The 13,912-nt window shown below is 40.3% G+C and overlaps 1 protein-coding gene across 1 annotated transcript; it reads left to right on the top strand.

Moving 5' to 3' along the window:
* The first annotated feature begins 545 nt into the window (after window positions 1-545).
* EMB2730 (Ribonuclease II/R family protein) lies at window positions 546-13,249 on the top strand. Its single transcript, XM_078576695.1, has 15 exons — window positions 546-955; window positions 1,072-1,228; window positions 1,304-1,417; window positions 1,484-1,561; window positions 1,892-2,023; window positions 7,816-8,037; window positions 8,488-8,670; window positions 8,736-8,798; window positions 9,879-9,985; window positions 10,058-10,207; window positions 10,306-10,465; window positions 10,814-11,209; window positions 12,087-12,311; window positions 12,388-12,542; window positions 12,920-13,249. The coding sequence occupies exons 1-14, from the start codon at window positions 687-689 to the stop codon at window positions 12,514-12,516; spliced, it is 2,385 nt and encodes a 794-aa protein (XP_078432821.1). The 5' UTR covers window positions 546-686; the 3' UTR covers window positions 12,517-12,542; window positions 12,920-13,249.
* The last annotated feature ends 663 nt before the right edge of the window (window positions 13,250-13,912 follow it).

Below are 13,912 nucleotides of genomic sequence, written 5' to 3'. Positions count from 1 at the left end.
GATGACTGATAAAATGACAAAATATTGGCAACGAATGACATGACTGTGACATAGGGTGACAGCTGTCACAAACGACAATGATGACAGGCAGGGTTTAACAGTCCCAGTCCGGTCCATGTTTTTAGGAAAGACCTAAACCTTACCTAAACTTCAATCCGGTTGCAGTCCGCTCTTGTTCGATCCCGGTCTGGTCAGGTTGACTAATCAATATCAAAGTCAAAGTAGAAAATTTATGTTTATAGTACTGTAAACTATACTCTACATCAAATGTGCGCCCACAGATGGACAAATATATGGCATCTATGCTTAGCTCAATAAAAACCTATGGGTTGAGTTGCATTTGATATTTTTAGAATTTTATAAAAAAATTAAATAAATATTAGATAATATACTTTCAGTTGGGTTTGACCCCTGGACACCTGTTTGACAAACCAGTCAATCCGGTTCTCGTCATCAACTAACCAATGTTGACGTCATCGTCATCGTCATCCTATCGATTCTCCTCTTCTTGCATTATCTGATCTTCCTCTCACCGCCAAGAAAAACATGGTCAGGAGAGAGTAGGGCGGGCCGCAAGATCAAATCTTTCTCACGGGATGAAATCCTCTCCGCAGATTTCACCGGAGCTTTGATCGAGCAGAGGTATAATTTTCCACTTGTTCTTCGAGATGGGAAGGTAGGATTCGATGAAGCTGAAGATGGCCGCGGGGGCGACAAATGGCTACTCTCTCTTGCGCTCCTCCACTTCATTGTCTGCGCCGTTGTCCGCTTACCGATTGAGAAGCTTCCTACGGCAGAGATCTTCCGCCTTGTTCGCCAACAGAGGTTTTCATCGCTTTCCAAGCTATGGCGGCGGCGCTTTATCCAGAAAAATCGCCATTCCCCGATTTGTTGACCTAGTTACTGAAGAACTTGCTGAGCTAAGGTCGAAGAAGCACCTCTGCGCCGCCGGGAAGTGAGTTTATCTTAGAATTTCTGAAAATTGGGTTGAATTTCTTTCTTAAAAATGGGTTGTGCGATTTTGGGGACGTCAATTTTGATTGGGTTTTATCCAATTTGTTTCTTTTGAAGGACTGCGTTGCTCAGCAATGATTTGACGGAGGATAAACTAGACAAGCATGGTCTTCAGAAAGGAATGCTTCTCGAGTTTCAGAAAGACTCTGAGAGAGTTTTGCTGGCAGTCACACAGAAACCGGACGGCAAGAAAAACTGGATGGTTTATGATCAGGTGGTCTATAATTCTTGTTTAATCCGAAATTTCTCCTAAATATATGGTTTTTCTTACGATAATGCTTGAAAACAGAATGGAGTGATGTCCTCTATTAAGCCTCAGCAAATTACGTATATTGTACCAGGTGTGAATGGTTTTGATCACGCAGAACTTCCGGACTTTGTTCAGAGAGCTCATAATATGTTGGTAAGTCTTATATTATCCTCTTATTTTCCTCTGTTTGTGTCTTAATCTGGTGATGATCGAGTGTAGGATCATTCTATTTTGGAGTTCGCATGGTCTGAGATGTTTGAAAAGAACAAATTCGTCTCGACTGAAGAACTGGCAGAGGTAAAATTTAGTCATATCTCTGTACATTGCGTTCTTTTTTATGATCAGTCCTCAGACAAAGGATTTATAATTAAACTGCATGTAAATTTATAAACATATCCAAGTTACTATAATTTTACATTTTTGAGTTAAAGATAAATATGTATTGCATTTTGTTATTTGGTTACTATTATTCATAATTTTTTATTCAATAGAAATAAAATAGTAGTGACATATGCTATTTTGTCATTGATTATGGGTAAAAGACTAAATTGACATTTGCAAAAATGGATTTTAATTTTGATGAGAAGGCCAAAATGTTCATTTAACCAGTCTCCATTACCTTTCTAGATTGTATATGGCTGCAGAGATCCTCTGGAAAGCTATTGTGCGCATCTTTTACTGTCAAGAGATGACATTTATTTCACCGTCAAGGAGAATAAAGGTTTTTATTCCATTTATCAGCCGCGACCTCCCGGGCAAGTAAGTTTCTCTTTAGTTAAATAAATGTGATTTATTCCTCTGGGGGCTTAAAGTAAGTTGGCCTTGATAAAATTTTGCAAATAAAAATATCGGGGAATTCTGATTGCGTCCCCGAAGTAGATGTAAAAAAATTGTTAAACATCTAATTTCATCCTTTTCTATTTTGACACACATGTAAAAAGGTGGGCCATGAGTTATAAATGGCCCACCTATCTCTCTCCTACTTTCTCTTCCTTTTTCCTTTCTCTTTTCCTTTTTTTTTTTCTTTCTTTTTCTATCGCTCCCCAAAGAATGACCTTTTTGCCCCTTAAAATAGCCGTTGGGGCAACGGCTATATGACCGTTGCCCCCAACGGCTATCTTGAGAAAGGACTTAGCCTATAAAGGAAAGTCTTTCCCAACCTGTTTACATGTGAGCTTTTCCCCTTTTCTCTGTATCAAAAATCTCAATAAACTTCTTCTGCATCTTTCTCATTTGTCTCAAAAAGGCCTCATTTGTCCTATCTGTTCCCAAAGGCAGAATTCTCTGCATTCTTCACATGGTATCAGAGCAAGGTTGATTCATTCAACCTTCCCTGACGAAAGGAGCTCCATAGTCTGCAAGTCTGCAAGTCTGCAAGCAAGTTCTATCATCATATGGGAAAAAAGGCTGCTTCCAGGAAAGTTTCCAAGCAGGCCAAAGCTTCTGCATACAGCTCGGAAGAAGAATCCTCTGCAGACGAAGTGCTTCATATATATGATTATACTAAGAACAGACTGGTCATACCAGATCTGGATCTTAAGTATGATGGTACAAACGGATATAGTTGGATGAAATTGACCGAAAGGTCACTGGTCGCCGCCTTCATGGGTGACCATCTTACTGATGATTCACCACCTACCGATAGGCTCAGATTGAAGCTTTGGCGCGCAGAAGAAGCATACATCACCAACTGGATGGTGAGAAATATGGAGGTAGAACAAAGAAATCAGTATTATCTAATGGATGTTGTTGCAGATATATGGAGGGAAATCCGTAAATCCTGTGCAGAAATGCAAAACGATTGGAGGGTGTATGACCTCCTTCTTCAAGTAAAGTTCATCCGGCAGAAGGAATTATCAGTAGCTTCATATGCGTCCCAACTCAAGGCAATATGGAGGGAAATTGATCAGCTATGGCCAGTCTCAATTCAGAATCTCGAGTACTGGCAAAGGGAGATTAAAGTAAGAACACTTACCTTCCTCATGGGCTTAAATTCTGAATATGAAAGTCTCCGATCCCAGCTAATCCATCGGGAGAAATTCCCTACATTGGAAGAAGCGATCTCGGAGGCAACAAGTGCCGATTGTAGAAAGAAGATCAAGCCGCCAGAAGGCCAAAAGCAACAATTATCGACTGAGCCTCTGTCTCAGTAGCACATGCCGCTAAAAAGAAGAGTCAAGAGAAAAATCGTCTAAGCACGTGTCTAAGGAAGCAACCGGCACAGAACCCGTAGTCTGCGCCTACTGCACCAAGCCAGGACATCATATTAAGGAGTGCCGAAGCTGGCATGGAAGGAAGACCTCAAAAGAAAGGATTATGGAACCCAGGAGCAAAGAATAAAGCCTACGTTGCATCCTCCAGCAGTCAAGTGGAAGAAGCACCAAAGAAAAAAGAAGGAGATATTCAAAAGCTCATAGCTGAAGAAGTCGAGAAAGTATTCAAGAAATTCAGCTCCACGTCTCGCCCAATCAGGTGAATATAAAAGTATTGCATTTACTACATATGAAAATCTTCAACCAGAATCGCATGGATGGATAGTAGATTCTGGAGCCACAGATCACATGTCACCTGATAAATCATGCTTTGAGGAATATAAAGTAAGAGATGATAATCAGGTTGTCTTTACTGCCAATGGTGGGATTCTAAAAGTGGCAGGAGTTGGGAAAATAAAGATTAAAGATGTATTACTACAAAGTGCTCTTCATGTAGCAGGACTTAAAGCCAACTTGTTGTCACTACAACGACTGGTGGCGGACACAGGTTGGAGATTTATATTTGACTCATCTAACTGTTTTTGTGTGAAAAGGAAACCGCCAGAAGACTTTATCTGCTAGAAGGCAAGGGTGACTCCTGCTAGTGGACGGACTAGAAGGACAGAGGACTCTGAAGATGGTTCTCAACACTCAGTCAAGAAACAGTATTTTCTTACTGCACAGGAGACTTGGACACCCTTCCTTTCATCTTCTGAAACAAGTGTACCCTGATTTGTTTAAAAACATTGATATCCAAAGATTGGTTTGTGAGTCTTGTCAATTTGCCAAGCATAGAAGATCTCATTTTTCAAGAACTGATCATAGGAAGAAATTTCCATTCGATATGGTTCATAGTGACGTTTGGGGTCCTTGTTCTACTACAGGAAGATCGCAGCACCGATGGTTTATAATCTTTGTGGATGATTACTCAAGATATTCCTGGATCTACCTGCTTAAACACAAATCAGAAGTCCCAACCGTGATCATCAGATTCATCGAGTTGATCAATAACCAGTTTGGGAAAAGGGTTAGAATACTTCGATCTGATAATGCAAGGGAGTATTTCAGTTCTGAAGTAAATCAATACATGAATGATCATGGAATTATCCATGAATCCTCATGTGTGAACACTCCTCAGCAAAATGGACTTGCTGAAAGAAAGATTGGGCACATTATGTCTTCAGCCAGATCTCTATTATTTCAAGGAAACTGCCCCAAGACTTATTGGAGTGATGCTGTGGCTACTGCTGTACATCTTATCAACCGAACGCCATCTAGAACCCTGTCATTACTGTCACCGATTGATCTATTAGCCTCAAGTCACCCAGAATTATCTCTTCATACAAATTTGGTTGCTAAAGTATTTGGGTGTGTAGCATATGTTTATTCCCACTTTGCAGGAAAATTGGACTCCAGAGCTTTCAAGTGCATTTTTGTGGGGTATTCATCTACTCAGAAAGGTTATGTGTTACCATCCTCTTACTAAGAAAACATTTGTTACCGCAGACATGAAGTTTGATGAATACAGCATATTCTACAATGAGGGACATCGATCTGACTGTTATTTGGAATTAAATGAAACAGGAACAGATTTAGATACGGAAAATCTGGGATTTAATCCATCTGAAAATTCCTCTCCAGCTATGGATCGAGCGGAAACGGCTGAGGACAATCCAGAGTTAGATGGAGAACAAGAGTTTACTCAGATGGAGAACGAGGAAGATACTCATGAAGACTTTTCGGCACCAGCTAATCAAGGTTGGTCTATTGCCATCAGCAAGGGTACTCGGGAATGCCGCAGTAAGAAATTATATCCCATATGCAATTATGTGTCTTATGATCGTCTGTCCTCAGGTTACAGAAAGATTGTTCAGGTACTACTGACCACTGTCATTCCAAGAAATGTTCAAGAAGCTATGTCTCAAGCCGAATGGAAAACTGCTATGGATGACGAAATGTTGGCATTAAGGAAGAATGGTACATGGGATATGGGCCCACTCCCAGAAGGAAAGAAATTGGTTGGTAGCAGATGGGTATATACGATTAAACATAATTCAGATGGCTCTATTGCAAGGTATAAAGCTCGACTGGTGGCCAGAGGATATACCCAGTCTTATGGAATAGACTATCATGAGACATTCGCTCCAGTCGCCAAGCTGAATACAGTAAGATTAGTAATTGCACTTGCAGCCATGCATCAGTGGGATCTTTCGCAATTTGATGTTAAAAATGCATTCCTACATGGAGAACTGCAAGAAGAGGTATATATGGCTCCTCCCCCCGGTTATCTATTGCATGAAAACTCATCATATGTGTGTCGCTTAAAGAAATCTCTGTATGGATTAAAGCAATCCCCAAGAGCATGGTTTGAGAAATTTTCATCTACTCTCATATCAGTTGGATACTCACAAAGTGAGGTGATCATACCCTATTCTTCAAACATGGCCAAGACTCCAAACTGGCTATTTTAATCGTCTATGTTGATGATATTATCGTTACTGGCAATGATATCAAGGAAATTGGAAATCTAAAACGTCATCTGACCAGCAACTTTGATATTAAATCTTTAGGTCAACTCACTTATTTTCTTGGTATTGAAGTAGCTTATTCCAGGATCGGCATTGTCCTATCTCAACACAAGTACGTCCTGGATCTACTCAAGGATACAGGTAAATTGGATTGTAAGCCAGTAAGCACTCCAGTGGATACAAATGTCAAACTTCAAGCCAAGCAGAGCGACAAGGACGACCTCATCGATAAGACATCATTTCAGAGATTGATTGGCAGATTACTCTATCTAAACCACACAAGACCAGATATATCCTTTGCTGTGAACTCTTTAAGTCAGTATATGTCAGATCCACGACAGTCTCATCAGACAGCAGCTGACCGTATTCTCTCCTATTTGAAAGGGACAATTGGGAAGGGTCTTCTATTTCAGGCAGGGGGAGACCCTACGGTTAAAATCTTCACCGATTCAGATTATGCAAGCTCTCTGGATGATAGTCGATCTACATCTGGATACTGCAGTTTTTTGGGAAGAAATTTAATCACCTGGCGTAGCAAGAAGCGGCGGGAAGTCTCAATATCGAGTGCTGAAGCAGAACTCAGGGCTTTAAAGAAAGGTGTTTGCGAAGGAATGTGGCTTAACGATATTCTAACTGATTTAAAACTCATTCCTCCAAAGCCAATCATCTTATATTCTGACAGTCAATCAGCTATTGCTATGGCCAAGAACCCCGTGCATCATGATCGTACGAAGCATGCAAGAATTGACAGACACTACATCAAAGAGAAGATTAATTCTGGACTCATCAGTCCAGAATACATACCATCACCGCAACAGGTGGCTGACATTCTGACCAAAGGACTACCAGGAAGACAGTTTCAAGATTTGGCGTCCAAGTTGGGCATGATTAACATCTATGCCCAACTTGAGGGGGAGTGTTAAACATCTAATTTCATCCTTTTCTATTTTGACACACATGTAAAAAGGTGGGCCATGAGTTATAAATGGCCCACCTATCTCTCTCCTACTTTCTCTTCCTTTTTCCTTTCTCTTTTCCTTTTTTTTTTTCTTTCTTTTTCTATCGCTCCCCAAAGAATGACCTTTTTGCCCCTTAAAATAGCCGTTGGGGCAACGGCTATATGACCGTTGCCCCCAACGGCTATCTTGAGAAAGGACTTAGCCTATAAAGGAAAATCTTTCCCAACCTGTTTACATGTGAGCTTTTCCCCTTTTCTCTGTATCAAAAATCTCAATAAACTTCTTCTGCATCTTTCTCATTTGTCTCAAAAAGGCCTCATTTGTCCTATCTGTTCCCAAAGGCAGAATTCTCTGCATTCTTCACAAAAATCAAGAGAATTTGGGGGAGATAAAAATAAAATGTAAGTAGGAGAAGAGAGATGGATAGATACATATAGATAGATCAAGAACTACTGGATAGAAAACCTCACTATAAAATTCATCAATGATTCTCTATTAATTTGGGGTAGTTGAACCCCAATTTAGATCAAGATATCCTGGTTATGACTTCAGTATGTTTCTGTCACGATCACTAGTTTAGATTAAAGTACGATGTAACCTGAATATCGGTGAACCTGGTAATGGAAAACTTTCTGGGCAGCATTCTTTTCCCAAAAAAAGGTAAAATTTAGCACGGTAGAGTCGAAAATGTTTTTTCTGTTTCATATTTATCTCTTACTTGGTATTTTACACTATTATTCATTTAAAGTAATATTCATCCATTTTCTTCAAAAAAAATATTCATCCATCTCCTCTGCTGTCTCAACTTTTAGGTTGAAGAACTAATGAATCGGAAACTGGCTAAGGAGGCATCCGATAAGGAGCTTGAAGACTTTATCCAGCTTCTGAGGTCAGCTAGGGCATCAGCTGTTAGTGATAAGCCCCATAAAAGCTCATGGAAGGTAGACGAGAAGGTATGGAGCAAGATTGAATCGCTTGAGGCTTATGCAGTTGACTTGTGCAAATCTGATGAACAGAAGAAAATTGCAGGAAAGGTAATCGTCATTAATCCTTCAACCATGCATTATTTTCCTTGGCTTTTGATTGTTCTATGGAACCATCGTGTTCGGACTCCAGGCTACTTTTATGTATTTGTTTGATTCATCTGTGATTTTTTGGGCTCATTTATTCTATTTTTCCCAGTCATTACTCACAAATATTCTCTAACAGAACCGTTGAAACGTTATAACATGTTAGAGCTTTATCGTGGTTGTCTGCTAATCTTTGAGATCAATAGGATCTAATGACCATTTCACTTTGTGTTATTTTTCTGTGAAAAATTAAGGTGCTGTCTTAAGGGATGATTAAGTATATAGTTGTACTTATTCTCATGCTGAGGCCTTTTATGCTTATGGCATCTTGCTCAAGGTTGCCTGTAATTGGTTTAAATCCGTATGCATTTTGTCCCTAAGACCACGTGATAACTTTTATTCTCGGCTTTTCAGATTCTTCGTTCAATGGGATTGCCAAAAATGTCATCGGCTGCAGTCCAGCTCCTCATTGATATTGGATATTTCCCCGTTCACATTAATCTTGATCTCTTGAAATATAATATCCGCACTGAGTTTTCTGAGGAAGTCCTCCTGGAGGCTGAAGATCTTTTGTTGGCTTCCTCAGATGCAGATGAGGTCTGCGTTTATCTTCCCTCATTGAAATATTCTGCATTTCTTATTTTTTTCTTTATTCTCATCAGTCAAATCGAAAGGATCTTACGTCCTTGAAGGTCTATGCCATTGATGTTGACGAAGCTGATGAGGTAAATTGGAAAAAACTGCATGTATCATTTTAAGTACCACTTTGATAAATATACTTTGATAAATCTTTTTTGCTTTAGTGTTGTTCACTTTTAAATACCTTTAGCCCTCCACAAAAATCTTGCATCATTTTAAGCACCATTGGGATAGTTATATGTTAGGATCCTGGTACATCTACTCTGTGACCAGATCTTATAGGATCTGGATTTGGGGAAAAACTTCCTATGCAGACAATATGATTCTTGAAAAGATATCGAGAAGAGTTGCCAATTAGAGTGTAAAATAGCAAACGTAGAAGAGAATAGAATAGTAATGAGATCTCCATGAGACCTTCCTTCCGGCTGCTGCTGCTCCAGCTACTCCAGTCTTTTTCTTCGGATCGACTCCGTCACTTCTTGAAAAGGATCCCCGTTCTTCTCCCACTCTGACTTTATTTATATGAATATCCCACACATCTGAGTATATCTACAGGTGTGACTGATAAGCAGTCTTCCTTTTGAACATACTGCAACATATCTGCACGTATGAAATCCCAAAACGGTAATGTTTTGGTGCTAATGTTGTTCACTTAAAATACCCTTAGCTGTCCACAAATCATTTGTATCATGCTAAGCACCATTTCTTCAAAAAAAAATCATGATAAGCACCATGGAGATAATTATCTATTAGGACCCCCAACACTTTCTGAGGTACTTTTATCTTAAGACATTAATGTTGTCCCTTTAAATACTTGTAGCCCTTCACGAATTACTTATCATTCTAAGCACCATTGAGATAATAATGTTTTAGGACTCCCTGCCAGGTCAGAGGTATTTTAGTCTTTTGGTATTAATGTTGTTCCCTTTAAATACTTGTAGCCCTACCCTAATCACTTGTATAATTCTTAGTATCACTGAATTAATTACATATTAGGATCCCCAACCACAGTACAATTATGTGTTTTAGCTTCGTTTCTTTTATTGTGCTGTCTCTCTGTTTTTTTCTGACCCTTCCAAAATCAGTTCGGATGAAGACCAACCATTATCATCGTTATTATTTTTCACTATCATGTTATTTATGTTCAATCTGTGTCCGAATAACAGCTTGATGATGCGCTCAGTGCCATGAGGCTTCAGGACAGAAGGATCAAATTATGGATACATGTGGCAGATCCTACGTCTTATGTGCAACCACATAGCAGCATTGATAGGTGCTGTGATTAACCGAGATGCGAATAACATTTTTATTTTGATGTTTCTAAATCATTTAATTTCACGAACAGAGAAGCAAGGCGCAGAGGGACATCTGTTTTCTTGCCCACTGCTACTTTCCCAATGTTTCCTCTAGAACTAGCCATGAAAAAAATGAGTTTGCAGCAAGGGATAATTTGTCGAGCTGTGAGCGTTTCTGTCATTCTTCATCCCGATGGCAGGTGATTGATGGGGATAATGTCATATCGATATCATAGTTTTTATTTTATTTTCCTATTTTTTATTTTTTGAACATATTTCACTCTCTCTCTGTTTTTAGTATTTCAGAGTACGCCATAGAAAACTCGGTTATTAGGCCCACATATATGCTGACGTATGAGAGCGCAACAGAATTGCTTCATATGAATCTCGAAGAGGAGGCTGACTTGAAACTTCTCTCCGAAGCTGCCGCCTTGCGGTTACAGTGGCGCTGTCAACAGGTCTTAAATATCTCTTTATTTTTAGAAATGGAGGAGTTTACTTTTATTGAGAATTTAATATTAGCTTCCCATTTTCTATGTCCAAAAAAAAATCTCTGGGCGTTTATTTTTGGTATGCTATTTGCATATCAGTTAATCATCAGACTTGGAATGCAAGATTTTCATGTTATTAATGTTCCATCTCATCTCCTGTAAGATTCATCAGCTGTCTATTTCGAACCATAGATGGCCAATTTTCGGTTGAACATTACCATCATAGATGCCAGAGGATTAAAGTTGAACCATATCAGAAATGGGCTTGAATTTTGAACCTTAAACGAATTTGAAACCCTATATTTTTCATTTCAGGGCGCCGTTGATACTGCAACAATAGAACCAAGGGTAAAAGTGTCCAATGGTGATGATCCAGAGCCAGGCATCAATGTATATATTGAGGATCAGGCAGGGCCAGCCATGAGACTGGTCTCAGAGATGATGATTCTTTGTGGAGAAGTCGTTGCCACATTTGGCTGTGATAACAACATCTCTCTACCTTACAGAGGGCAGCCCCAGACAAATATTCCTGCCTCTACTTTCTCTCACCTCCCTGAAGGGCCTGTCAGGAGCTCTGCCCTTGTCAAGATCATGCGTGCTGCAGAAATGGATTTCAGGATGCCAATTCGCCATGGAGTACTTGGGATCCCTGGATATGTGCAGTTTTCCTCTCCCATCCGTAGATATGTTGATCTTCTCGCTCATTACCAGGTTCTCTCTCCACCTCTCTCACTCCCTCTCCTCTCTCTCTCTCCCTCTATCTCTTCCCTTCTCTCTTTCCCGTCATCTCTCTCTCTCTCCCTCTATCCCTTCCCTTCTCTCTTTCCCGCTCTCTCTCTCTCTCTCTCTCTCCCGTTCCCTTCAGCTCTCTCTTGATTTCTCCCTCTCTCTTTCCCTTCATCTCTCTCTCTCTTGCTCCCCCTCCTCTCTCCCTCTCTCACCCCCTTCTCTCCCTTCATCTCTCTCTCTCTCTCTTTGTCTCTCTCTCTCTCCCCCTCTTTTGCTTCATATCTCTCTCTCTTTCTTGAGCTCTCCCTTCTCCTTGTCTCTCTCTCTCTCACCCCCCTCTCCCTTCATCTCTCTCTCTCCTGCTCCCCTATCCCTCCCTCTCTCTCAACCCTTTCTCTCCCTTCATCTCTCTCTCTCTCTTGCTCCGTCTCTCCCCACCTCTCTGCTCCTCTCTCTGTCTGTCTGTCTGTCTCTCTCTCTCTCTCTCTCTCTCTTTCTTTCTGACGTCCTTTCTCCCTCCTCTCTCTCTCCTTTCTCTTCGTCACTTTCTCTCTCCTCTCCTTGTTTCCTCTCTCTCATTACCAGGCGCCTGCAAGCCCTTAGAGAGGATCTCCCCGACAACATTCTTTCCCTTCCTTACAATTTGTCATATTACCCTGTATAGGCACCCTAGGCCTAATGACCATCATGCTTTTATTGAGCCTGCCCAATGATAGTCCCACTTAGCGCCACATCAGTGGCCTCACCCTCTGTTGATTCATTTCTTTTTGTATTCTGCCTCAAATGATGCTTCCCCTCCATTTATTATCATATTTACGACAGGATTATGATGTGTAATTTATGATGTTTTCCTGTCCAGGTGAAGGCTTTCCTCAGAGGGGAGGCACTTCCCTTCTCATCTGGGCAGTTAGAGGGCATCGTGGCTGCTGTGAATAGTCAGGGCAAGATTGCAAGAAAACTGAGCAACATCAGCCTAAGGTATTGGCTGTTGGAATTCTTAAGAAGGCAAACTAGAGAGCGAAAGTTCCGTGCCCTCGTGCTCCGGTTCATAAAAGATAGATCTGCCTCCGTATTGCTTTTGGAGGTATGCCAAGGCACTGCTTATTGTCCCACCTTTTCTTTTGATTATGTCACTGCTTCTTACTCATGGTTTTTATTAGGTGGGAGTCCAAGCTTCTGTCTTAGTTTCGCTTGGAATTCAGGTTGGAGATGATGTTTTTGTCACTGTTATTGAAGCCCATCCAAGGGATGATATTCTCCTGCTTAAAGAAGTGGGTGTGGCTCAGTGAAATGTGGTTGGCCATTCATTGGCCAGGTAAACCCCTCTCTCTCTCTCTCTCTCTCTCTCCTCTTTCATCTCTCCCTTTTCCTTTCTCTTTCTGATTCTGAGACTCTCTCTCGCTCACTTTCTTTCTCGCTCTCACCTTCTCCCTCTTTACTGTCTCCCTCTCACTCAATCTATTTATCATTCTCATCTCCTGTATCTCAATTTCTCTCCCTTTCCTGATTGCACCCTCTTTCTTTTTCTCTTTATGCTTTTCTCCCTCTCTCCTCTCTCTCTCTCTCTATTTCTCTCCCCTTCTCTCTCTATTTTCTCTCACTCGACTCGCACTCATACTTTAATCCCCCTTTCTACATTATCTATTTTCCAAGACCCAATGCTCGTTCTCTAAGATATAACTTGTTCATCAGTTAATGGATTGGCGCTCACATTGGAGATGCCTGTCCTTGGATTTTGATTGTCCTTTCAAGGACACAGCCATCGACTCAAGATTTATGAAGGATGCAAGTTTTATTGGTGGATTTCTCTGTAAGTATTTATCTGCATATAATCCACATTTCCTTGATTCAATTTAGTATGGCCGTATTTATACTTGAAGGGAGCTCCAATTGTTGACTTCTTCCTGAGGGAGGCAAGCAACAAGTCTGTCCCTGTTCACTGCATTTAACACACCCATACAGGTGATGGTGTAGATTTCGATGAACTGTTTTACATGATGCATTTATATTTCTCAGGGTTCATATTATTCTCCTGGGAGACAATAACGTGATGCCCTTGATTGACCCTAAAATTTCATTCAATTACAAGGGAGATAACAGAATACTGACTTCCAGTAGAGTCTCCATTAATGCCTGGAAAACTGATGGAAATCACTTGAGAACCTCAAATGGCTATAAATGAATTCAAGGAATAACATGTCACACTTTGGCCAGATTCATTTTATGCCGTGATAATCATCTTCCATAGATGATTTATTTGTCATGGTGTTCTTTGTCGAGCCACAAGCTCATTATGAAACTCCCATCAGAGGATGCAATGACTTAAACTTTAGATTGACCACATAAGAGGGAAGATTGGATGCGGATCATCTTCATCCAATATTTATTTGTCAAATCTTATTTATGAGTCCAATGATTTTGTGTGAGCAGATAACCATGCTTATGTTGGTGCAGTTCACTAATTAACGGCGTTCATTAAAAAGAGGGATCATAAGTCAGGTATTCAATATGTCCAATGGATTTATTTCTCTAAATTTGATGTATTAGGATGTTGCATTGTTCTCATGAATCTAACAAATATAATAAAAATTTGTCGTGTGTAAGATTCTTTCCCTCCAAATATTACAAATGTATTGAGGTCCCAGGTATGTGCTTAAGGATCTTTTTAATCTAACGGAATCTCTT

This window comes from Wolffia australiana, chromosome 6, assembly GCF_029677425.1.
Source record: "Wolffia australiana isolate 7733 chromosome 6, ASM2967742v1".
NCBI lineage: Eukaryota > Viridiplantae > Streptophyta > Magnoliopsida > Alismatales > Araceae > Wolffia > Wolffia australiana.
The sequence above is the reverse complement of the archived record's forward strand: the minus strand, read 5'-3'. Positions and strand labels throughout refer to the sequence as shown.